Below are 25,945 nucleotides of genomic sequence, written 5' to 3' on the forward strand. Positions count from 1 at the left end.
CCTCTTCCAATAACACAAGAGAAGACTCTACACATGGATATCACCAGATGGTCAACATTGAAATCAGATTGATTATATTCTTTGCAGCCAAAGATGGAGAAGCTCTATACAGTCAGCAAAAACAAGTCTGGGAACTAACTGTGGCTCAGATCATGAACTCCTTATTGCCAAATTCAGACTGAAATTGAAGAAAGTGGAGAAAACCCCTAGACCATTCAGGTATGACCTAAATCAAATTCCTTATGATTATTATACAGTGGAAGTGAGGAATACATTTAAGGGACTAGATCTGATACACAGAGTGCCTGATGAACTATGGACAAGGTTCATGATATTGTCCATGATTCATGACAGGAATCAAGACCATCCCCAAGAAAAAGAAATGCAAAAAAGCAAGGCGGCTGTCTGAGGAGGCCTTACAAATAGCTGTGAAAGAAGGGAAGTGAAAAGCAAAGGAGAAAAGGAAAGATATACCCATTTGAAGGCAGAGTTCCAAAGAATAGCAAGGAGAGATAAGAAAGCCTTCCTCAGTGATCAATGCAAAGAAATAGAGGAAAACAATAGAATGCAAAAGACTAGAGATCTCCTCAAGACAATTAGAGATACCAAGGGAACATTTCATGCAAAGATGGGCTTGATAAAGGACAGAAATGGTATGGACCTTAAAGAAGCAGAAGATATTAAGAAGAGATGGCAAGAATACATAGAAGAACTGTACAAAAAAGATCTTCACGACTCAGATGATCACGATGGTGTGACCACTCACCTAGAGCCAGACATTCTGGAATGTGATGTTAAGTGGGGCTTAGGAAGCATCACTACGAACAAAGCTAGTGGAGGTGATGGAATTCCAGTTGAGCTATTCCAAATCCTGAAAGATGATGCTGTGAAAGTGCTGCACGCAATATGCTAGAAAATTTGGAAAACTCAGCAGTGGCCACAGGACGGGAAAAGGTCAGTTTTCATTCCAATCCCAAAGAAAGACAATGCCAAAGAATGCTCAAACTACCACACAATTGCACTTATCTCACACGCTAGTAAAGTAATGCTCAAAATTCTCCAAGCCAGGCTTCAGCAATATGTGAATCGTGAGCTTCCAGGTGTTCAAGCTGGTTTTAGAAAAGGCAGAGGAACCAGAGATCAAACTGCCAATATCTGCTGGATCATCAAAAAAGCAAGAGAGTTCCAGAAAAACATTTCTCCTTTATTGACTATGCCAAAGCCTTTAAAGTGAAGTGAAGTGAAGTTGCTCAGTCATGTCCGACTCTTTGCGACCCCATGGATTGTAGCCCACCAGGCTCCTTGGTCCATGAGATTTTCCAGGCATGAATACTGGAGTGGGTTGCCATTTCCTTCTCCAGGGGATGTTCCTGACCCAGGATCGAACCTGGGTCTCCCGCATTGTAGGCAGACGCTTTACCGTCTGAGCTACCAGGGTAGCCCAAAGCCTTTGACTGTGTGGATCACAATAAACTGTGGAAAATTCTTCAAGAGATGGGAATACCAGACCACCTGACCTGCCTCTTGAGAAACCTGTATGTAGGTCAGGAAGCAACAGTTAGAACTGGACATGGAACGACACACTGGTTCCAAATAGGAAAAGGAGTACGTCAAGGCTGTATATTATCACCCTGCTTATTTAACTTTATGCAGGGTACATCATGAGAAACGCTGGGCTGAAAGAACCACAAGCTGGAATCAAGATTGCTGGGAGAAATATCAATAACCTCAGATATGCAGATGACACCACCCTCATGGCAGAAAGTGAAGAGGAACTAAAGAGCCTCTTGATGAAAGTGAAAGAGGAGAGTGGAAAAGTTGGCTTAAAGTTAAACATTCAGAAAACTAAGATCATGGCATCTAGTCCCATAGATAGATGGGGAAACAGTGGAAACATTGTCTGACTTTATTTTTCTGGGCTCCAAAATCACTGCAGATGGTGATTGTAGCCATGAAATTAAAAGACACTTATTCCTTGGAAGGAAAGTTATGACCAACCTAGACAGCATATTCAAAAGCAGAGACATTACTTTGTCAACAAAGGTCTATCTAGTCAAGGCTATGGTTTTTCCAGTGGTCATGTATGGATGTGAGAGTTGGACTATAAAGAAAGTTGAGCACCGAAGAGTCGATGCTTTGGAACTGTGGTGTTGGAAAAGACTCTTGAGAGTCCCTTGGACTGCAAGGAGATCCAACCAGTCCATCCTAAGGGAGACCAGTCCTGAGTGTTCATTGGAAGGACTGATGTTGAAAATGAAACTCCAATATTTTGGCCACCTGATGTGAAGAGCTGACTCATTGGAAAAGGCCCTGATGCTGGGAAAGACTGAGGGCAAGAGGAGAAGGGGACAACAGAGGATGAAATGGTTGGATGGCATCACCGACTCAATGGACACGGGTTTGGGTGGACTCCGGGTGTTGATGATGGACAGGGAGGCCTGGCGAGCTGCGGATCATGGGGTCGCAAATAGTCAAACATGAGTGAGCGACTGAACTGAACTGAACTGAAACAACACAGCAGCGTAAAGGCCCAGTCCCCTTCTCCAAACTTGGGACGATTCCAAAGGACCATCCCAGCTTCAGAGACCCCAGTGAGTTTACTAAACGCCTTTACTTGGTCTGTCCGGAAACCCAACTTTTTCCTCTGCTCAGTATTATACTTTCTTACCTTTCCGTTTACTAGTGTTTACTAGCCAACACAGTCCCTAATACATGTCGTATACGCTAATCTCCCATCCTAGACTCTGATTCCCTTGAAACATAAGCTGCTATAGCATCATTTTCCACTGTCACTTTTCCTGAAATTTTCCTTCTGTTTTTTAACTGACTATCATTGGACTTGTTTGGTCTGTCTTCAATCTTCATTTAAATGGTCAATATTATGTTTTTGTTCCATGGCGATAGAGGCATTCAAATTAAAACCTCCACCTGGGTACATATGAAACATGATTGTAGCTCACTTCAGGCTGCTGTGATAATTCCAAATCCATCTATTTTTCAAAATTCTTACCTATCAGTCAATATGCCATGACACCCAGTATAGTATATACCACATATAACTCAGTGCCCCATGAAAATCCCCTCGGCAGACAGCTTCCATACACACCAATGGTTTCCTATGACTTTTTTCCAGTAGGGATTCACTGTCATGTAATCTTCCCTAAGAACAAACATTAATGATTGATGGAGAGGAGTTAGAGGATGTTTACCTCAATTTGCTTACCCCTCAGCCTGACAATTCTCTCAGAAAGTTACCAATAAGTTTCCCCAGGTCTCAGCAGTAATTTGATATATATCTTACCTTTTACTGACTTTTTCCCTTTAGCATCTTACTTCTCCATTCAGCCAGTGTGCTTTCTGTGATCACCTCTCAAATAAACTACTTGCAATTAAACTCTTCTCTCAGGGTCTGCTTTCAGTATAAGAGGCACAAACTAATATTGAGAACTGATCAACCAGAATATTGCTAAAGTCCACTAAATGATCTCTCAGATCTATCCACCCTGTCTTGTGCTCCCTATCTGTTTTGTATATTATCTCTAGACTTTTCTTTCTAAAACTCAGTTGTCTCACGCCCCTCAGAAATCTTCAATGGCTGCAACTGCAGTAAGATGTAAAACAAAAATTCCATACAACAAAGTCTGCCAATATTTTTAACTATATGTCACTCTGCTTTGGCTGCCACAGATACATACCCCTGCTATTCATTACTTACAGAAAATATCTTTTCTGTGTTTTCAATAAGGTTGTTTCCTCTGCTCTGCTCACCATATTGGCTGATAAGTCCCAGCTCAAAGGTCCGGCTTTAAGGTCCAGATCAAAACCATTATCCCTTAAGAAACCCTCTCAGACTCCCACTGTTTTAGGGTTAATGTTTTCCATTTTCAGTGTCATGTTTAAACTTGTGGTATATCAAAGTGTACCTTGTACTAGATGATTTATGGATATGTATTTCTACCACCAGATACGAAATCCCAGGAGGCACGAGCCACACAATATTTATCTTTGTATCCAGTAGTAATATCTGAAACAATTAACAAACCTATTTTCCAGCCAGGATCAATCAGAAAGGACGCTGGATCCAAATTCTGAGGCTTGTGCTAACCCTTTATATCTTGCTGAATTATTGGAGAGGCTGGGGGCCAAAGGGATAGGCTGTGGAGGCTAGAGTTCAAAAGTTGCATTACAGTGGAGTTCAAACAATTAAGGATTGCCAACATATGAGGAAAAGCATCTGTGAAAATATTTTAACAGAGTGTAACTGGTTGAAGGTCAGCTTTGTTTATAACTACTATACTCATCAAGACTTTCCAAATTATAGGCCTTTTGTAAATAACTATTTATATAATTAAGTATAGAACTAAAAACATGCACAAAGTTTTCAAGACCAGTGATACACACAAACACACACACTGACATACTTCTTTAACCAGTACAAATAGGAACATTCTCATATATGTATGAAAATTTTAGTCCAGTTTTATTTATATTACAACAGATTAACAACTGTTCAGAAGCAATTACATCTCCACTACTTAAAATGTTGTAGAAGCCTTCCAACAGTAATATCAATAAAAATGGAGTTTGCCTTCCTTACAGTCTTAGCCTGTCCAAATCATAATGGTAACATTAATTCAAATCTAAGGGACCGCCCTGGGAAGCACAATCATGAAAATGTCTTGCAAATATTTTTCAAAATTATGAAGCCTGCAAGGGCTCTTGTGTAGCCAGCAATATTTACTAATTCATCTCACCTAACAATATGCCCTGAGTTGCCTTTAATGTTTCCAAATTTCTTCTAAAGTCCTTCAAACCAGCATGCTGAGTCCTCATCTGATGAGTGAAAATGTTTTGAAATTTGAAAATATGTTTTGAAATTTTTAGCATTTCTAAAATGCTGCTAAAATCAACAAAAATGACTATATAAAGACATATTAAATCTGATTATTTAATTTTTCTTAGCTCCATTTCTATAACTTTGAGTCTGATTCATGGATCACTGGCTCTATTTTGCTTAATGGAGTCATAAACACTCCTAATTCAACAACATTCTACTATTTAAAGTTCCTCTTACGTTTCTTCTCACACATAGCAGACCTTACTGCCTTTTACAGGACAGAAAACTCAAATTTCTTACCTATATCAAAAATAATAATGGCAATTCTGAATGACTTGTTATCCTTTATGAAACATTAATCTAAATTCTAAAACTAAGGAAAAACTATCATTAGGACTGTCATTTGATGATGAGAATAAAAACTGAAATTTATATTTCTTAAAATCAATTAAAATCTTCTGAATTATCATAAAAATGGCAAAAAATGCTACTTTATTGAAATGCTGAAATAGGCTCACTGTAGCTCAAAAATCTACCTATTACATGGAGAATAATAACGGGCTTTGCAAAGTCAAGTGCCTGAAAAGTGATGGGAAGATTTCATAAGATGCTAACAGCTATGACTATGGTGACATGTGGGGTCAAGCCAATTAGAAGTAGAGAGTGAGGGTGGGGTGAGTTGGCTCTTCACTCACAGAATATTCTATGACAGCAGTAGTAACTGGATCACAGTGATTGCCATTCTGAAATTTCCCTTCTGCTTGTTAATAGCACTGGCATTCAGCCTACTCTCTATGTGCTTTCTACACTTTTAAACTGTATCCATTTACCAACATTTTAACAATTTCCTCAACAGGATCAAACCACCACGGGACACTGAATTGTCTTCCAAATACAACAATTATTTCTTTGATGAATTACAGTTCCTCAGTTATTCCCTGTTACTCTTCTTTACCTCCAACCCCTCTTCCATCAAAAGGTTTGTAGGAATATCCCTCACTCCTATTCCCAAGCAAGCAACTCTTTTCAGGGACCATCAGGCAATTTATATAAATGGATGCTTTATTAGAAAAAAAGGAAGAAAACTTCACATGTACCAAAGCCTTTAACCTATTTTTCATGTATCAATTAAGTATATTATATGTGCGTGTTTTTAAAATACCTAGTCTTATAAAGAAATATTCTCATAGGACGCTGTCTGGCTCATAAATTGGTATAACTATTTGCAAGTATTTATTCCAATTTTGGGGCTTCTCTGGTGGCTCAGATGGTAAAGAATCTGCCTGCAATGAAGGAGACACGGGTTCGATCCCTGGGTTGAGAAGATCCCCTGGAGAAGGGAATAGCTACCCACTCCAGCATTCTTTGGAGAAGGCAATGGCACCCCACTCCAGTACTCTTGCTTGGAAAATCCCATGGATGAAGGAGCCTGGTAGGCTGCAGTCCATGGGGTCGCTAAGAGTCGGATACGACTGAGCGACTTCACTTTCACTTTTCACTTTCATGCATTGGAGAAGGAAATGGCAACCCACTCCAGTGTTCTTGCCTGGAGAATCCCAGGGACGGAGGAGCCTGGTGGGCTGCCATCTATGGGGTCGCACAGAGTCGGACATGACTGAAGTGACTTAGCAGCAGCAGCAGCCAGCATTCTTGCCTGGAGAATTCCATGGACAGAGAAGCCTGGCGGGCTACAGTCCATGGGGTTGCAAAGAGTCAGACACAAGTGAGTAACTAACACACACCCTAATTTTAAATGTTAATGCCTTAACTAAATATTTCTACTTCCAGGAATTTGCCCTACAAATTCAAATAAATGGACAAGAAAGTATAGCACTATAGATGAAATGTATGCCCCAAAGCACTGATTATTTAGAAAGCTAATGACTTAAATAGAAAACTAAATTTCCCTCTGGATCACTTATTAGAAACAAGAAATGTAAATTACTTTTTAATTTCTTCTCATCATGCATGTTTTCCAGTATGGTAGTTAATAATATTTTATTAACAATTTTCTTACCTTTGAGTATACCCCGCTTCCAAGGGCACACATGTAGAATATATGGAACCGTGTTATCAGGGTCTACGGTGATGTCTGGGTTTCCCCATACTATCGGAAGATCTGAAGATACCTAGAAAAGAGAATCCAAAAACAGGAATCACATGATGTCAACATTTCCATGAAATTAGTATAACAAGCTGAAGCATAGAAAAAGCTGAAATTTAACTTAAATATTTTCATTGAAACTGTACACTTTTAAGTGAAAAGCAACCCATAAAATATAGACATATAGTAGAAGAAAAATTGGAGACTTAAGGAAAAATATAACACAATAAAAATTTATTTTCTTTTGCTACTGGTAGCAAGATCACTGATGTTTATACAATCAGAGTAGCTTTTATAGGCCATGCAGAAGTTTCTTTATGCAATTTGATATACAAAAGATAAACCACTTCAATGAATTTCTACATCAATATTAATACAGTATGTAAATATTAATATAATCAATGTTATATAGTATATAAATATTAATATAATCAATATTAATATAGCATATAATATTTAAGCAGCATCTGACTATAACTGTTGTTGGCTAGATTCAACTTTCACCTTAGTGAGTACTTTCATCTTGCCCCCCTCCACCATTCTGTACAGGCAAATACTAATCTACTTTGTCCCTCTATAGATTTGCCTAACCTGAACAATTCATAAAAAGAAATTATACAGTATATGGTCTTTTGTGACTAGCTCTTTTTCACTTAGCATAATGTTTTCAAGTTTCACCTATGTTGTGGCGTTTATCAGCACATCATTTCCTTTTTACTGATGAATGGCATTAAATCATATAAAAAACACATTTTGTGTCTCCATTCATAAGTTGATGAAAATGTGGGGTGTTTCTGTTCTTGTCTATTATGAATAATGCAGGTATGAAACCATGTAGAAGTGTTTGAGTACACATAGATTTTAATTTCTTATGGACATATATCTTAGAGTAGAACTGCTGGGACATAGGATGCCCAATCTTTTAAATTACTGCTTTCCAAAAGTCTTCTCCAAAATGGCTGCACCATTTTTCTTTCCCACCAACAGTGCACAATGGTTCCTATTTTCTCTACAGCTTCTCTCAAAGGTTTTTGTATATCATTTTTATAATAGTCATCCTAGTGAGTGTGAAGTGGTATCTCATTGTGATTAAGGAGGATGTCAAGGTTGTATATTGTCACCCTGCTTATTTAACTTATATGCAGGGTACATCATGAGAAATGCTGGGCTGGAGGAAGCACAAGCTGGAATCAAGATTGCCGGGAGAAATATCAATAACCTCAGATATGCAGATGACATCACCCTTATGACATAAAGTGAAGAAGAACTAAAGAGCCTCCTGATGAAAGTGAAAGAGGAGAGTGAAAACGTTGGCTTAAAGCTCAACATTCAGAAAACGAAGATCATGGCATCTGGTCCCATCACTTCATGGGAAATAGATGGGGAAACAGTGGAAACAGTGGCTGACTATTTTTCTGGGCTCCAAAATCACTGCAGATGGTGATTGCAGCCATGAAATTAAAAGATGCTTACTACTTGGAAGGAAAGTTATGACCAACCTAGACAGCATATTGAAAAGCACAGACGTTACTTTGTCATCAAAGGTCTGTCTAGTCAAGGCTATGGTTTTTCCAGTAGTCATGTATGGGTGTGAGAGTTGGATTATAAAGAAAACTGAGTGCGGAAGAATTGATGCTTTTGAACTGTGTTGTTGGAGAAGACTCTTGAGAGTTCCTTGGACTGCAAGGAGATCCAACCAGTCCATCCTAAAGGACTGGATGGACTGAATATTCATTGGAAGGACTGATGTTCAAGCTGAAACTCCAGCACTTTGGCTACCTGATGCGAAGAACTGACTCATTGGAAAAGACCCTGATGCCTGGAAAGATTGAAGGCGGGAGGAGAAGGGGACAGCAGAAGATGAGATGGTTGGATGGCATCACTGACTCAATGGACATAAGTTTGAGTAAACTCCAGGAGTTGGTGATGGACAGGGAGGCCTGGCGTGCTGCAGTCCACAGGGTAGCAATAAGTCAGACATGACTGAGCCACTGAACTGAAGGATTGATGATGTTCAATATCTTTTCCTGTGTTTATTGTTCATTTGCATGTACTTTTGGGAGAACTGTTAAGACTCTTTACACATTTAAAAAACTGTGTTACTTGTTTCATTATTAAATTGTAAAAGATGTTTATATATTCTAGAAACAAGGCCCTTATCAGATATTGGTCATGTGGATATTTTCTCTCATTCTGTGGACTGTTTTTTCACTTTCTTCAAGATATCACTTGAAGCACAATGGCAACTCTGCATTGAGCAAGTCTGTAAGTGCCATTTTTTCAATAGTATTTTCTCACTTTGTCACACTTTGATAATTTTTGGAATATTTCATACATTTTCATTGTTTTTATAATTATTATGGTTATCAATGATCTTCGATGTTACTATTCTAATTGTCTTGGCATTTTTTAGCAATAAAGTATTTTTTAATGAAGGTATGTACATCCTTTTAAAACAATTCTATTGCATACTTAAGCTGCAGTGCAGCATAAAGCATAACTTTTATATGCAGTGGGAAAGAAAAATCTGTATGACTTACTTCATTGTTATTTTGCTTTATTGTGGTGGTGGTCTGGAACCCAAACCAAATATCTCCAAGGTATGCATATAGTTTGTCACAAGTTTTTTACATGCCTGAAATAATAAATCTTTTACCCTTTGTCAAGGAGCACTGCAAACGTGTTGCGGGCACACCTTCAGCACTTAGGTGGTTTACAGCTCTACCTTAGCCTTAACTTCTAGCTCACACAGCATCTCTCCATCAGCCAGAGATGAAAAAACTGGCACCCTCTCAGGCCTTCCCTGGGCAATCACACCACTCTGTATATGCATGTGGCCTGCATGTTATCCAGGGACATGTCAGAATTGTGAAATTCGCTGCACATATCTTAATCCCCACATCTTCAAGTTTTTAGTTAAACTCTATTTGGTCACAACTGGTTTTGTCGCCTCAGGCAACTGCAATGCCAAACTATTTGAATATTTTTGGCAAGTGTCCTAAGGATAAGTCCTTTTCATCAGAGCAAGATATGTCACAAGTCAAAAGATGACAATCCCTCATTCGTGGGGAGGGGTGTTGCTAGAGACCTACGAGAAAGGTCAAATTGTGACAATGTACTGGGGTGGGAATTGTGAGCAGAGTCATACTCAGTCTGCCTCTTCCTTTGTTTGCAAGGTTGCAGTTTTCATAGCCACTGTGGTTGCAAGACTGCAGAGCAGCGGAGAGGGGGACAGAAATAGGTCAAGTCAAAGTGCGACAAATTACTCCACTGTTACCAGGATTCAGTTTTTCTTGAGTAAATACTCCTCAGATTGTTGGAAATCTTTGTTTAATTTCAAGATTTAAAATTTCATTTTGACAGTTTTTGTCAGTGTTTTTATTGCTTTTAAGGAGGAACAGATTTATGAAACTCCACTACTCTGGAAGTCCCAGGTCTCCTGTTTTCCTTACTGCACAACTATCTCCTACTACCTGGTCACTTTGATAAAATGCCATAGCATTTTACCTATATTGCTTATTATATTCCATAATTTTTATATTATTTTTCCTATTAGGGAAGTCTCAACATTCTATTGCAAACTATTCTTGTAGCAATGAGATTAATATAGTAAAAAGGCTTTTAAAAATTCAAAACATCATAAAAAAGAATACTAGCAGTAATGAAAAATAGAAAAAGGAAAAGATATTAAAAGAATATACTGAGTTTGAGTTGTTAGCAGACTGTCAAAGTGGAGGTATAAAGTAAGCAGTCAAAAATGAGAGGCTGAAGCTAATACATCTAGAGTAAAAGTATAAATTTGCCACTTGTACCTAAATGATAGTCTGAAACCAAGAAACTGCCAAGTGTGATGTGGTACAGATATGAGGGTGCTTTAGAAGGTAGAACTTTAAAAAGAAATGAGAAGGTTAGAGGAATAAAAGGACCAGATAAGTAACAACCAAGAAATGGCATGGAAATGAGGAATATAGAAAGATATAAAATAAAGGGTGAAGAGTGTTAAGACAGTGTGCTGCATGCTTGCTAAGTTGCTTCAGTCGTGTCTGACTCTGTGACCCCATGGACTTCAGCCCGCCAGGCTCGTCTGTCCAGGGGATACTCGAGGCAAGAATACTGGAGTGAGTTGCCACACTCTCCTCCAGGGATCTTCTTGACCCAGGGATTGAACCCCCACCTCTGATGTCTCCTGCATTGGCAGGCGGGTCCTTTACTACTAGCACCACCTGGGAAGTTAAGAAGGCAGATAGTGCCAAACATTAAAGGAGTTTTAGGGCAGATAATTTGGGAAAATAATTGATTTTTCTTGAACAAAACTTACAGATGATCTTTGCGGCTGCAGTTTCAACAGAGTAGAGGAGCTACAAATGGACCACCATGAAGTAAGAAGTCATCATGTAAATAATGCTTTTTCAAGAAGTTTAGCAATCACAAAAAAACATAGAAGGCAATAGCTGAAGGGGTATTGTTAGAGGCAAGTTTTATCTTGTAATGAAAAACCTTTGAGAATACTTACAGATTAAGAAAAATAGTCCAACAATGAGGAAGGTATTGAAGGAGTGGGGGGAGAGTGTGAACCAACCCTGAGTGCACAGAGAATCAGAAGCATGTCACTGGTTTCAAACCAAGTGCAAGATGAAACCTGACACTATAGGTCAAAGTTTCCAGTCTAGCCTTTCTCCTTCGTAGCACCTCAGTTGTTTCTCAATAGAATTTCCACTGAAATACCAGCAATGATTCCAATATAATAAATGAATAGAAATGGCAAATTGATAATGCTCATTAGTACATGCTGATTAAAAATAATGGTGATTTTCAAATAAAGAAAGGTGATACTTTATTCTAATATCTCTAAGAATATGTGTTTTAGGTTTTAAATATGTTTTTGTTCTTTTATAATTCTTGATGTTATTTAAATGTAGAAATATAAAAGAACTAGAATACATGTTCAGTATTATTAGTACTTGAATGAAATTATATTTAAACAATTTAATATGTAACATCTTTAATTACAGAAAAAGGCCTCAGGGAAAATTTACATTCTAAAGGTAAAAGTAACTAGATTCTTCAGTTTTATTTGTCTATTGAAACAACAGAAATATAAACTTTAATTATTATTTCTTGTGAGAATAATTTTGTTATATAAAAATCTACTTCTACATTTAATTAGAAAAATACATTAACTTTTCATAGTTAACATAGCATACTTATTATTTTTAAAAGCCTACAGTAAAAAAAACAATGCATTAATTCTGAAGGATGAAATTTTAAAAACCTACCAACATCACCTCTGCCATAACAACAACCAATGTTAAGATATTAAAAGATATTTTCTTTAACCTGCTTTCATCAAACTCTTAAAACAAAATTCCTTGCTCATCAGTGAATTCTGGAAAGGGAAAGGGAGTGGTGGAAAAATGACTTCTTTCCTTATTTATAGCAAATCTAAATAGTCATGATTTTCTTATTCTTTTCTTTTATTTCCTTTTTTCTTTCCCTCTTTCTTTCCAATTGAAATGCTACCCATTGTGTTTGTATCTGTTTATTAAACAAATCTTCTTGGAAAAACTATTATGTGCTTGATACTATGATTTACGGCCTCCCCAGGTAGCTCAGCAGTAAAGAATCTACCTGCAATGCAGGAGAGAAAGGAGACATGGGTTCAGTCTCTGGGTGGGGAAGATCCCCTCGAAGAGGGCCAGGCAACTCACTCCAATGTTCTTGTGGAGAAAATTGCATGGAGAGAGAGCCTGGCAGGCTACAGTCCATGGGGTCAAAAAGAATCAGACATGAATGACTAAGCACCTATGCACTATGATTTATGCTAGGTAAGTGTGGATAGGAGGGCATATGCTCCTTTCCTCATAGTAAATAATCTGGTGGAGAACAATAAATAGGTAACAGCAATAAGATATAATGTACATGATTGTGGGAAAGGTAAAAAAAAAAAAATGTTGCAGAAGCACATGAAAGGCATCTATAATCCAGGTTTATGGGGATCTAGAAAGATTCTCAGAAAAGTGGCATCTAATAAGTACTTGCCCTAAAGAATGAAATGGAGTTAAGCACAGAGAAGCGGAAGACAGGGAGTTGGATAAAGATTTCTAGATAGTAGCAAAAGGAAATACTGTATACAGTGGCCTAAGTGTGGCTGGAGGCAAGAGTGGTAAGAGACGAAGCTGAGCAAACATACTTTTGAAGCACATGGGCCACTTCAAGGAGCACGGACTAGATCTGATGGCAAGAGATGACAGTGAAGAGTTTTAGCAGGGGAGTAAGAAAATAAAATTTTCATTCATAATATTCACTCCATTTGTAATCCAGTAAGGAAAGAAGAAGAAAATCAAAGCACATAATTTTCAAGATTACCAAAAGTAGCAGAGAACAAACCCAGCGAATTTTTTAAACCTCTGAAGCACCCTCTAAAACTAGATACAGGCATCTATGATGGATAGATATTTGAAGCTTCTCTGAGTATCCTACTGAACACATAATTTGTAGATAAATATGGGAGTAGGGAGTAGAAAAAATTATTTTCAGATTTGCTTAAACATATCAAGTGAGGAAGGTCAAGAATAAAACCTCATAATAAATAAGATATAAATAATTATGTATTTCTTCATATTCTCACTATTATTCATATGGTAAGTGACAGGATACACTTTTGAAATTTCATGCCTGCAGATATCACATTACCATTTCAAAAGCTGTTTAAAAGTTTTTTTGAAAAGATATTTCATTATCATGCCACAATATCTTCAAGTAAAAATACACATGACTCAAATAAGTAAATTTTAATATGTTTTATGATTATATACTAACACTTAGATATAAAACTTGTTTGGTGCTAATTCAACTTTATATGAAATGGCAGTTTAAAACCTGTTGGACTAATAAAAAGAATTCTAACCATCTCCTTGTATCACACTGCTTTACCTAGTTAAGTAAAATTAGATGTTTTTAAATTTCATACAATTCAATGTACTATTTCTGAAAACACTTTCATATTTAAAAAAACAAACTTACCTTAAATGTTAGGATGCTTGGTGTACAATTTGGCACCATTATGGGTTTATTTGTCATTTCCCCCACTTGACAGTCTATAATGATGTGTTCCAAGGCCAGGGGTCTTTTTCCAATTCCTTTTATGTCAAAGATATGCTCCATACCATCTACTTCATTTTGTAGAATCAGCTTGCCCTGTGACAAATCAGTCAAATTTCAGCTCTATAGGAGTGACAGTTAGAAGTCAACAATTTCTTCTGTCTTAGGAATTTTGAATCTGATTAATGAAATGAGCTTTCAAGAAGGTGTTAGTCACTGACTTATCCAGTTTACATATAAATACTTCTACTGAATGAATGAAGATGGATTTCCTGTGAAAAGCTCTTTATTTCTTTTCACTTTCACTAAGTGACAGAGTTTAATAGGCATTCTCATGCTGTTTACATACTTGTCAAAGAAATAAGACTTAAGACAATTTTTTCTGACGTATAAACTTCCTTACTGAATAAAAACAAAGCAATGATTTTACTTTGTTAAACATTTTACATAAAATTAACCTAGATATAAATATTGAAGCCTATGACAATGTGACTTTCAGAATATTTATACCTCAAATTAAAACATTTATTAAAGTTTCAAGCAGAGGGAACATCAATGATCAAATTCATGGAAAATATAACTTTTCTGCAAGAAAATCTATCATAAATTGTAGAGGTAAACATCACATTGGTTTATCGACATATTATTGCTAGGGGGGAAAAGATCAATGAGTTCATACCATAATCTCACATTCAAAAATAGGTTTGAATGTGAGAGGATAATCCACAGTTTCACCTGGTCCGACATATAAAATAGGAGGTCCATGAAACCATTCTCCTTCTACAGTAACGTGAAATTTCCATTCATTCTTTGTTTCATTATTCTAAACCATGAAAATAAAGATAGAAACATATCAGTGTCAAAAAAATTCCTTAAAAATTACCTTTGTCTACGTTATCATCACTCACTTATAGCCAAGTAATAGCCAGTCTCATGGACTTCAAGGAAATCAAACCAGTCAACCTAAAGGAAATCAACTCTGAATATTCATTGAAAGACTGATGGCTGAAGCTGAAGCTCCAATACTTTGGCCACCTGATGAGAAGAGCCAACTCATTAGAAAAGGGCCTGATGCTGGAAAAGATTGAAGGCAGGAGGAGAAGGCGACAACAGAGGATGAGATGGTTGGATAGCATCACCGACTCAAGAGACATGAATTTGAGCAAGCTCCAGGAGATGGTGAAGGACAGGGAAGCCTGGTGTGCTGCAGTCTATGGTGTCACAAAGAGTCGGACAGGACTGAGCGACTGAACAGCAACAACAATAGCCAATCACTGGTCTTAGTGCCTATGAGCCCATCTTAATCATATGTTAAGGTCACAGCTGAATTTGGGCAGAGTGATCTGAGAGACCATGAGTCTGCTTAGTCTGATGATAGGTTAAGGATATTGGAGTTAACTTTTTAAGCAAAGAGATGCAGCAGAAATAGGTGAGTAATATGATAACATTTATATTCAGGAATAAAACTGTGACATCAAATTGGAGTAACAAATGGCCACACACAATGCAATTAGGAATCAGTACTAGTTTAGATGAAAGGTTTGAAGAAAACTTTGAGACAGTGGCAGTGGGAATAAAGAAAGTACCAAGAAAAGAAAAAAGAAAGTTTGTACTTACAATTGGAATATTCTGGGTAAGGGCTTCAAATGCTGGTGTTTCAAAATCAAATCTGGCCTCTGGACGTTCTTCATTTACCACACCTTCAATGCAATACAGACGCACATCGTACTTTGATGTCAACAAAATTTTGCAAGGGTAGCGTCCAGGACTGAGAGGAACAAATCGCAAAGGAACTGGAACAGATCCATCTGCAGCTATCAAAATAATTTAAAAATGGTTTAATCATTTTGATGGTATAAATCCTAAAATTGATTTTAGGATAAAGGAATATTTTATTGTATTGTATTTAATTGAATTATATAATCCAGATGAGACTAGGGTCTAACAAGGTAGCACACTACTCCTCAATCTCCTGGGCATTACAAGCAAGTTTATTTATTTATTTATTTTTATCAATGAGAGAATATATCCTGCATGGGTCAGAGGAAAGTCTGCTCCATAAAGCTACTGAGGGACCCAGGTACACTGCTCCTCCTTTGTGTACAGGTCAGGGGAAGAGGAGCTGAATTGGCTCAAGGGCTTTTTAGTGTTCAGCCCAAAGTTAACACACATTATAGTTAAAAGGTCAGAACCAAACACATGATTCTGCTTCAGTCAACAGGGGCTGAGACTTGAGAGATATATGGACTATTTGGTAAGCATTATTATCTGCTACATTTCTATGACACAGGAGTGCTCTATCCCACAGCAATCAAAATCAGTTACAACTTGACCAGCAAATAGAAATAATTTTTAAAAACCAAGAGAAGCCAAAAGAGGCATAACCAATGAATACTTCTCACATTACCTTGTTATAATATGTACCAGAATAGCTAATATAATTTCTTATGGTGGGCAGGCTATCAATGCTGGTTCTTTCCTTCCAAGCAACACTATTTCTCTGAAAGTCACCATTTTCTTATTCTCCATGAAGTGAGAAAATAGTTATAAAAATCTCTCAACCCTAAAGTAGGATGCACTATAAGAATATAATACAAGTTTCACTGCTAAAGTCAAATTATTTAAGTTATAGATAAGAAACAAGTGATAAAAGATACTTAGAAGCCTAATTCTGTGAAGGAAATTCTCTGAAATCAAGAAAATAAATCAAGCTTATTAACCAACGGACTGGACACGTATTATATTAATTGGCTATAATGTTAATTCACTCACATTTAACACTTCAAATGTTAAAAATGGCAAACTTGTTTTCAAATACACTGAAGTCTATATGCCAAGAAAACCAGTCATTGCTATAAGAACATTAGTTGCTTTAAATCATTTAAAAACATATTCAGGATGTGTATGCATGTGTTACACATATTATAAAATATATTCATCATATTGGAGTAAGAAATGGCAACCCACTCCAGTATTCTTGCCTGGAAAACCCCCTGGACAGAGGAGCCTGGTAGGCTACAGTTCGTGGGGTCACAAAGAGTCGAACACAACTGAGTAACTGAGCATGAGCATTCATCACATATTATATAGAACACATTGTGTGTCGTATATTGTATATTATTTGTTATATATAGCAACATACAATATACGCCTGGTGGCTCAGACAGTCAAGAATCTGCCTGCAATGCAGGAGACCCAGGTTCAATCCCTGGGTTGGGAAGATCCCCAGGAGAAAGGAATGGCTACCCACTCCAGTATTCTTGCCTAGAGAGTTCCATGGACAGAGTAGACCGGTGGTATATATTATTTATGTATAAATGTCATATTTTTATGTTGTATATTAAGAAACACTGATAGTGGATTACTCTTGAAATATATATTATATCTAAGCAAAGTTCAAGAGACTCAGCAGGTCTAAGGAGGATACAAAGGCTGTCAGAATGTTGTTATTTTTATTCTGTCCTATTCAAGTACAAATATAGTGTTAGAATACATTTTTTTTTCTTGTCAAAAAGGACTCCGGGCACATCTTATCATCTGTTGTTCATTGATTACTTTCATTCTGAGAGAAGTATTTGAATTGTGGCAACATCATTAGAACAAACTAAAGATAATTATTTGATTAAAGTTTGTTGTTTTATTGTCAGAAAGGAAGAAACCATACTTTTCTCTTGCATGAACAGATCGAAATGAAAATATTTAGCTCAGGTAATTTAAATAAAATTAAACTGCTTAGAGTATGAAATTTAATCAGCAGGAATTATTATTTTCATCAAAGATAAAGAATAACTAGCCATTTCACGGTAAACAACAATTGAAATGCACAAGTTCAAGTATAAAGCTGCTATCAAAAGCTTTATGCTATACACTATTTCCTTTTCCCTAAAAATATGCATTTTCTATTGATACTGAGTCTGAAAGTGAAAGTCAAGGACATCCTTAAGTGCACATTTCCCAACTCATGAAATGTTCATAAGCAAAGACCCTAAGGAATATGCCATGCAACCCCCTCTCCATTACAAGTCCAAAAAGAAATTCATAATAGAATTTGTGGAAATGATGGTTTTGATGTTGAAGATATATTGATAAAATAATATTTCTTTTCCTTAAGCATCTGAAATAATTTAATTCATACTAGAAAAAGAATAGAAATATTGTCATATATTATCAAAAAGAAGCTACTTGTGGATTAAGGTATTCATCAAGCAGTATCCACATCTCCTTAGATGTGAAATAGCAGAGATAGAGACTTGTTATATTTAGAAATTTGGAAATTTTACTGGCTACACTGTGCCATCTCAACATCATTCTCTTTTAGGGACATGTTTTCTCAAAGTCCTTTCCAATTCTTCTCTGTAGCAGATGTCATCCATGTCCTGCCATGTCTCCTTGGCATTTAAATTGTTGCTGCAGGCCAATGGCTTTATGGAAAACAGATCTTTCTCCTGAGGGCTTTCGCTAGTCATAGGGAGGTGCTTAATCCTTGAATCCATCAGGCCAGAAGTGGCTGTTGCAGTTGTGGTCCTCAACAAATAATGTATCAAACTGGTGGCAAAATAACCCAGCTTCTTTATCCTTTGGTTGGAATAACTGTGAAGTGAATTCTACACAAACTCATAGACAGCCTGAGGACAACCAAACCCAAATTGCTCTCAGTGGCAACTGCTCATGAACACTCCCTGAACTGGCTCCTTCTCTTTGCTGTCTCTCACTCTCTCACACTCCTACCTATGGTTCTTGAGATCACTTCTCAAACTACTGCTCTCAAGACCTGGTCTTGGTGTCTGCTATTAGGGATCTCCAACCTAACACGTACCCTTAGACCAAGGAAAGAGAGCTTGCTATCCATGGCCTCATGCTTTCTAGGGCCTTACACTGAATATCCTCTGGCACTGTCTCTCTGGATGTGCATGGAGTACATGGGCCCACTGGGACAGGCCCACGTGCAGCCCAGACCCATCCATGTTCTGGGTTTAGGGCATGTCACAATTTACAGTTCAAAGTGCTTTGATCCCATTTCCAGTGCCTGCACAGGACTCCTCCCTATGTTGATCCTCCTGTTGGAAGACTCCTAGAATTAAAGAATAACTAAGAGGTGGCCACTAAGGGGAAGATATTGACCAAGATTGATTATGTGGGTTAAAATACCCACAAATTTGTACACAAAGCCTCTTACGATACATGTTAGAGTTGAAGAAAGAGAATGGGGTTGGCACATGCCCAGGGCCCAGCTATCCTGTGTTGTCATGTCTAGCTCAAAACTCTAAGGAGACCAAGAATTCTAAAATCAAACTCTGTCTTCTAGTTTGGTAAAAAGCTTAATTTCTCAAGGTGGAATAATAGATTATATTCTACTTAAAACTTTGTTAGCCTGATTTAACAATTTAAAAATTTTGATATCTGGTACATGGGATTCCATTTGAACTTTTGACTTGGGCATACAAATGTCAGGGACAATCTAGACCTGTCCTTTCCATCCTTAGTCTACTAAATGTAGCTCACTTGTGGCCTTTTCTTTACAGGTGATTCCAGTAACTATGGGAGTTGCCAGGGTTCTGTAATTAAAGATAACCAAATATATCTAAATTTATCAGATTATAGTTTCTAAAGAAAATACAGGAACATAAAGAGTGAATCTCTCTAATGAAAAAATATCTAATTTTATATAACTTGAGCTACTGAGGAAGTCTGTAATCTACAGTTTTTAAAATAACCCATAAAAATGGGCATCTAGCACATATGATCTAGCAATCCCACTCATGGACATGTATCTGGAGAAAACTCTAATTTGAAAAGATACATGCACCCCAGTGTTCACAGTCATGCTACTTACAATAGCCAAGATAGGGAAGCAACCTAAGTGCCCATCAACAGTTGAATAGATAAAGAAGATGTGGTGTGTATACACACACACACACACACACACACACACACACACACACACACACACACCCAATGGAATACTACTCAGCCATAAAAAAGAATGAAATAATGTCATTTGCAGCAACATGGATGGATCTAGAGATTATCATACCAAGTGAAGTAAGTCAGACAGAGAAAGACAAATGTCATACAATACTACTTATATATATATATATATATTTTTTTTTTTTGAAGTCAAGTTCTTAATCTAATTTAAACTAAGGAGTGAATAATGTCATTTGCAGCAACATGGATGGATCTAGAGATTATCATACCAAGTGAAGTAAGTCAGACAGAGAAAGACAAATGTCATACAATACTACTTATATATATATATATATATATATATTTTTTTTTGAAGTCAAGTTCTTAATCTAATTTAAACTAAGGAGTGAGATTTGATTAGTAGCTTCCAAACATTTCATTTCTTGGCTTGGGGCTGGGTGGGGTGGAGGGGAGTGTGTCTGAATATTACCTAAAACAGAATCTTAATACATAAGACAAATTAACCTAGAGTCAATCTGGTTGAAATAAGATGCTAGAAGCTCCCATTCACTTCTGCAACCTCCAAATAGACAAAACAAAGCACTTTAGAAGAATGTTAAGGCTCTAAAAAATATAATTTGATTAGCTGATCTCTTGGGTTTCTTTCTGCTTTAACATTCCATGATTATTTAAAAGTACATCAGAAAAGTGGAAGGGACTAAAAGTATAATAAATTGGTCATTATTTTCCATAGCTAATTATATAGGTATATAATCAGCAAACAATAGTCAGAAATTCTTAATTCAGAAAATGAGGTATCAAGAGACTGAATAAATTTATGATACAAATTCATTTGTAAGATGAACTTATAATAAACAGATATCTATTTGTTGCAAATTAATATATGAGCAATTATGCATGCTTAGTCACTCAGTCATGTCGGATTCTTTGCAACCCCGTGGACTGTAGGCAGCCAGGTTCCTCTGTTCATGGGGATTCTCCAGGCAAGAATATTGGAGTAGGTTGCCATGCCTTTCTCCAGGGGATCTTCTCAACTCAGGGATCGAACCCAGGCCTCCCACATTGCACGAGGATTCTTGGGCAAAAAACTCAAAATGATAAAGACTCACACTCAGTTCAGTTCAGTTCAGTCACTTAGTGATATCCGAGGCTTTGCGACCCCATGGACTGCAGCATGCCAGGCTTCCCTGTCCATCACCAACTCCTGAAGATTACTCAAACTCAGGTCTATTGAGTCAGTGATGCCATCCAATCCTCTCATCCTCTGTCGTCCCCTTCTCCTCTCTCCTTCAATCTTGCCCAGCAACATGGTCTTTTCTAATGAATCAGCTCTTCACATCAGGTGGCCAAAGTATTGGAGTTTCAGCTTTAGCATCAGTCCTTCCAAAGAACACCCAGGACTGATCTCCTTTAGGATGGACTGGTTGGATCTCCTTGCAGTCCAAGGGACTTTCAAGAGTCTTCTCCAACACCACAGTTCAAAAGTGTCAATTCTTCGGCACTCAGGTTTCTTTGCACTCCAACTCTCACATCCATACCTGACTACTGGAAACACCATAGCCTTGACTAGACAGACCTTGGTTGACAAAGTAATGTCTCTGCTTTTTAATATGCTGTCTATATTGGTCATAATTTTTCTTCCAAGGAGTAAGTGTCTTTTTATTTCATGGCTGCAATCACCATCTGCAGTGATTTTGGAGCCCAAGAAAATAAAATCTGTCACTGTTTCCATTTTTTCCCCACCTATTTGCTGTGAATTGATGGGACCAGATGCCATGATCTTAGTTTTCTGAATGTTGACCTTTAAGCCAACTTTTTTCACTCTCCTCTTTCACTCTCATCAAGAGGCTCTTTAGTTCCTCTTCACTTTCTGCCATAAGGGTGGTGTCATCTGCATATCTGAGGTTATTGATATTTCTCCTGGCAATCTTGATTGCAGCTTGTGTTTCATCCAGCCCAGCGTTTCTCATGATGTACTCTGCATATAAGTTAAATAAGCAGGGTGACAATATACAGCCTTGACGTACTCCTTTTCCTATTTGGAACCAGTCTGTTGTTCTATGTCCAGTTCTAACTGTTGCTTCCTGATCTGCACACAGATTTCCCAGGAAGCAGGTCAGGTGGTCTGGTATTCCCATCTCTTTCAGAATTCTTCACAGTTTATTGTATCCACACAGTCAAAGGCTTTGGCATAGTCAATAAAGCAGAAATAGATGTTTTTCTGGAACTCTCTTGCTTTTTTGATGATCCAGTGGATGTTGGCAATTTGATCTCTGGGTCCTCTGCCTTTTCTAAATCCAGCTTGAACATCTGGAAGTTCATGGTTCACGTATTGTTGAAGCTTAGCTTGGAGAATTTTGAGCATTACTTTACTAGCGTGTGAGATGAGTGCAATTGTGTGGTAGTTTGAGCATTCTTTGGCACTGCCTTTCTTTGGGACTGGGATGAAAACTGACCTTTTCCAGTCCTGTGGCCACTGCTGAGTTTTCCAAATTTGCTGGCATATTGTGTGCGGCACTTTCACAGCATCATCTTTCAGGATTTGAAATAGCTCAACTGGAATTCCATCACCTCCACTAGCTTTGTTCGTAGTGATGCTTCCTAAGCCCTGCTTAACTTCACATTCCACGATATCTGGCTCTAGGTGAGTGATCATACCATTGTCATTATCTGGGTCGTGAAGATCTTTTTCGTACAGTTCTTCTGTGTATTCTTGCCACCTCTTCTTAAGATCTTCTGCTTCTTTTAGGTCTATACCATTTCTGTCCTTTATTGAGCCCATCTTTGCATGAAAATTTCCCTTGGTATCTCTAATTTTCTTGAAGAGATATCTAGTCTTTCCCATTCTATTGTTTTCCTCTATTTCTTTGCACTGATTGCTGAGGAAGGCTTTCTTATCTCTCCTTGCTATTTTTTGGAACTCTGCATTCAAATGGGTATATTTTTCCTTTTGGCTTCCCTTCTTTCCACAGCTATTTTTAAAGCCTCCTCGGACAGACATTTTGCTTTTTTGCCTTTCTTTTCCATGGGGATGGTCTTGATCCCTGTCTCCTGTACAATGTACAGTGTCTCCATCAGGCACTCTGTTCATCAGGTACTCTATCAGATCTAGGCCCTTAAATCTATTTCTCACTTCCACTGTATAATCATAAGGGATTTGATTTAGGTCATACCTGAATGGTCTAGGGCTTTTCTCCACTTTCTTTAATTTAAGTCTGAATTTGTCAATAAGGAGTTCATGATCTGAGCCACAGTCAGCTCCCGGTCTTGTTTTTGCTGACTGAGTAGAGCTTCTCCATCTTTGGCTGCAAAGAATATAATCAATCTGATTTCAGTGTTGACCATCTGGTGATGTCCATGTGTAGAGTCTTCTCTTGTGTTGTTGGAAGAGAGTGTTTGTTATGACCAGTGCGTTCTCTTGGCAAAACTCTATTAGCCTTTGTCCTGCTTCATTTTGTACTCCAAGGCCAAATTTGCCTGTTACTCCAGGTGTTTCTTGACTTCCTACTTTTGCATTCCAGTCCCCTATAATGAAAAGGACATTTTTTGGGGGTATTAGTTCTAGAAGGTCTTGTAGCTCTTCATAGAACCATTCAACTTCAGCTTCTTCAGCATTACTGGTCGGGGCATAGACTTGGATTACCGTGATAGTGAATGGTTTGCCTTGGAAATGAACAAGCAATGGTGAATGGTGGGTCTTAGAAAATGATACAGATCCACACTAATTACTGACAAATTCAATGTTTGAAATGTAAACTTAAAAAATAAAATCAAATTAAAAAAAAAGAAAAGAAAGTAAAAGTGAAGTCGCTCAGTTGTGTAAAAAAAATGAAATATTGGTTAAAATGGATTTTATCACTTCAAAAGAGGCTAGCTGAATTACTTTTGCTTTTTTATCACAAGGGAGATCTAAAATAATATAATATTTAAGTGTGAAAAAAAAAGAGATAGGAAGAAAGCAGGAAAGGGAAAAAGGGAAAAAAGAAAGGGAGGTGGATAGGAAGTTGGAATTGAGGAAGGAAAATTTGGGGGGATGCTAAGAGAATGACATGTGATCTTCCTTCCTAGCCAACTCCAAATGGCTGAGAGAATCGCATTTGTCTTCCCTTGAAGTTTCTAATTATCTGTTAGCAGAAAAGACTGGTATGGAGTTCTCTGTCAGATTTTACTGAAAGGCAATATGTACACATTTCCCAAGGTGCCCTAAAGCACAGGGAAAAGACCAGAGAGGGATATCAAACTGCTATAATAAGTAAATGTCAGGAACTGTCATTATATCCAGCACAGTCAAGCTATTAATAGGTTTAATAGGTAGAGGAATATGTAATCTTATTGTGTTGGTCAAGTCGAGAAGAGTCTTACTAATGTCTGTTGCCTTGATTTATCAATTATTGACAGATGTACAATAAAATCTTCTACTCTAAATGTGGATTTGTTCATTTTTTCTTCCATACTTGCTAAATTTTGCTTTGTAAAATTTCAGATTAGTGATTAGGTGGAAATAACTTCAAATTTTTTTTTCTACATGGGAGTATTCCTTTTTAAATTAATTATTTGTCTTAAAGTCAAGTTATTCCTTTTTTATTTTTATTTTTTGGCAGCACCATGTGGCTTGTGGGCTCTTAGTTCCCTACCAAGGATGGAATCTGGATCTCCACAGGGAAAGCCCTGAGTCCTAACCACTGGACCACCACAGAATTCTCTAATGTCTACCTATTTTATATTTCTGCCAGCTACTTTTTGATCAGTGAATACCTGGCATAAATTTTTAGGTATTTTATAAGGCAATTTTGTAAACAGCATAAAGCTGTATTTTGTTTTCCACTGTGAAAATATCAACTTTTACATTTATCATGATTAATGACATTTATTTTAATATCTTATTTTGTGATTATTTTATTAATCACCACTCTTTGATTCCAAGTTTTTCTTCTGAATTCAATTTCCTTTATTCATAAGAGAAGATCCTCCTTTGTTCTTTTAGCAACTATCTGTGAGTTTTAAATTATCCCGATTTTACTGTTGAATTGAAAATATTTTTCATTCTTATTCTTGAGTGATAGTTTACTGGGATTTAAAATCCTAGGCTGACAGTTAATTTGCTTCAGTACTACAATACCATTGTCTTCTGGCTTCTCTTGTTTCTGTTGGTAATTCTGCCTTCCGTATAATGTTTGTTCCTTTGAAAATAATATGTCTTTTTCTCTTCACTTCAGAATTTCTCTTGTCTTTGCCATTCTACTGTTTCACAACAACCTATTTAAGTGTGAATTTAGATGTCACTCTTTTATCTTCTAGCATTTAAAAAACAACTGTGTTTTTTCTTCTTTCATTTGTTTTCATAAATAGGAGAGGGTTATCTTTCCTAAGTAGTCACTCTTACAGGGTCTCACTCCCCTTTCATTTTATAGCAATCTCTTAGATCTAAATGTGGAGGTAACTCAATCCATACCCTTGGGTCAATTTTCTGTATTGAACAAGCATCAGTGTGTTAGATGTAGGGGGGAATATTTTCTTATATCCACTGGCAATTTTCAAATTACTTAGGAGAAAATTTACATCTTAGAAAAGTTTACAAATGTTCCTATTATTGAATAAACTCTAATCCCACCAAGAACATGCACCAAAAATCACTTGGACTGTCCCATCTCTGTCACCATCACCATATCTACATGCTAAAGTCTATACACACTTACAATAGAATGATGTTCTACATTTTCCTCTACAGTTACAGTCATTTTAAGTTCAGAGGGTTTGTTTTCTTAAGACAGGTGCAAACAAAGAAGTATTAATAGAGGATCACCCTGGAAAGCATTTCTCATGTATTCATTCATTAGAAAGATATTTTAAAACACCTACTATGTACCAGGAGGAATGCAATTAGGAGGCAGCTTCCTAGTTTTCTGGTAGGTTGCAGACAATAAACTTCTGAGGAAAAGGGAGGTCATGGGACTAAAATGTTTCCTCTTTATACC

General features: G+C 37.2%; 1 protein-coding gene across 4 annotated transcripts in view; it reads right to left on the minus strand.

The window, feature by feature from the left end:
- The window catches only part of CFAP47 (cilia and flagella associated protein 47), a 562,308-nt gene that overhangs the window by 224,567 nt on the left and 311,796 nt on the right, over nt 1-25,945 (minus strand). For all 4 annotated transcript variants that reach the window (XM_070784977.1, XM_070784976.1, XM_070784975.1 and 1 more), the window contains 4 exons: nt 15,660-15,856; nt 14,722-14,865; nt 13,965-14,138; nt 6,855-6,966 (listed from right to left, as the gene is read on the minus strand). In XM_070784977.1, the coding sequence (XP_070641078.1) occupies nt 6,855-6,966; nt 13,965-14,138; nt 14,722-14,865; nt 15,660-15,856 (627 nt within the window). The remainder of the gene's footprint in view (nt 1-6,854; nt 6,967-13,964; nt 14,139-14,721; nt 14,866-15,659; nt 15,857-25,945) is intronic.

Source organism: Bos indicus, chromosome X, assembly GCF_029378745.1.
Source record: "Bos indicus isolate NIAB-ARS_2022 breed Sahiwal x Tharparkar chromosome X, NIAB-ARS_B.indTharparkar_mat_pri_1.0, whole genome shotgun sequence".
NCBI classification, from domain to species: Eukaryota; Metazoa; Chordata; class Mammalia; order Artiodactyla; family Bovidae; genus Bos; species Bos indicus.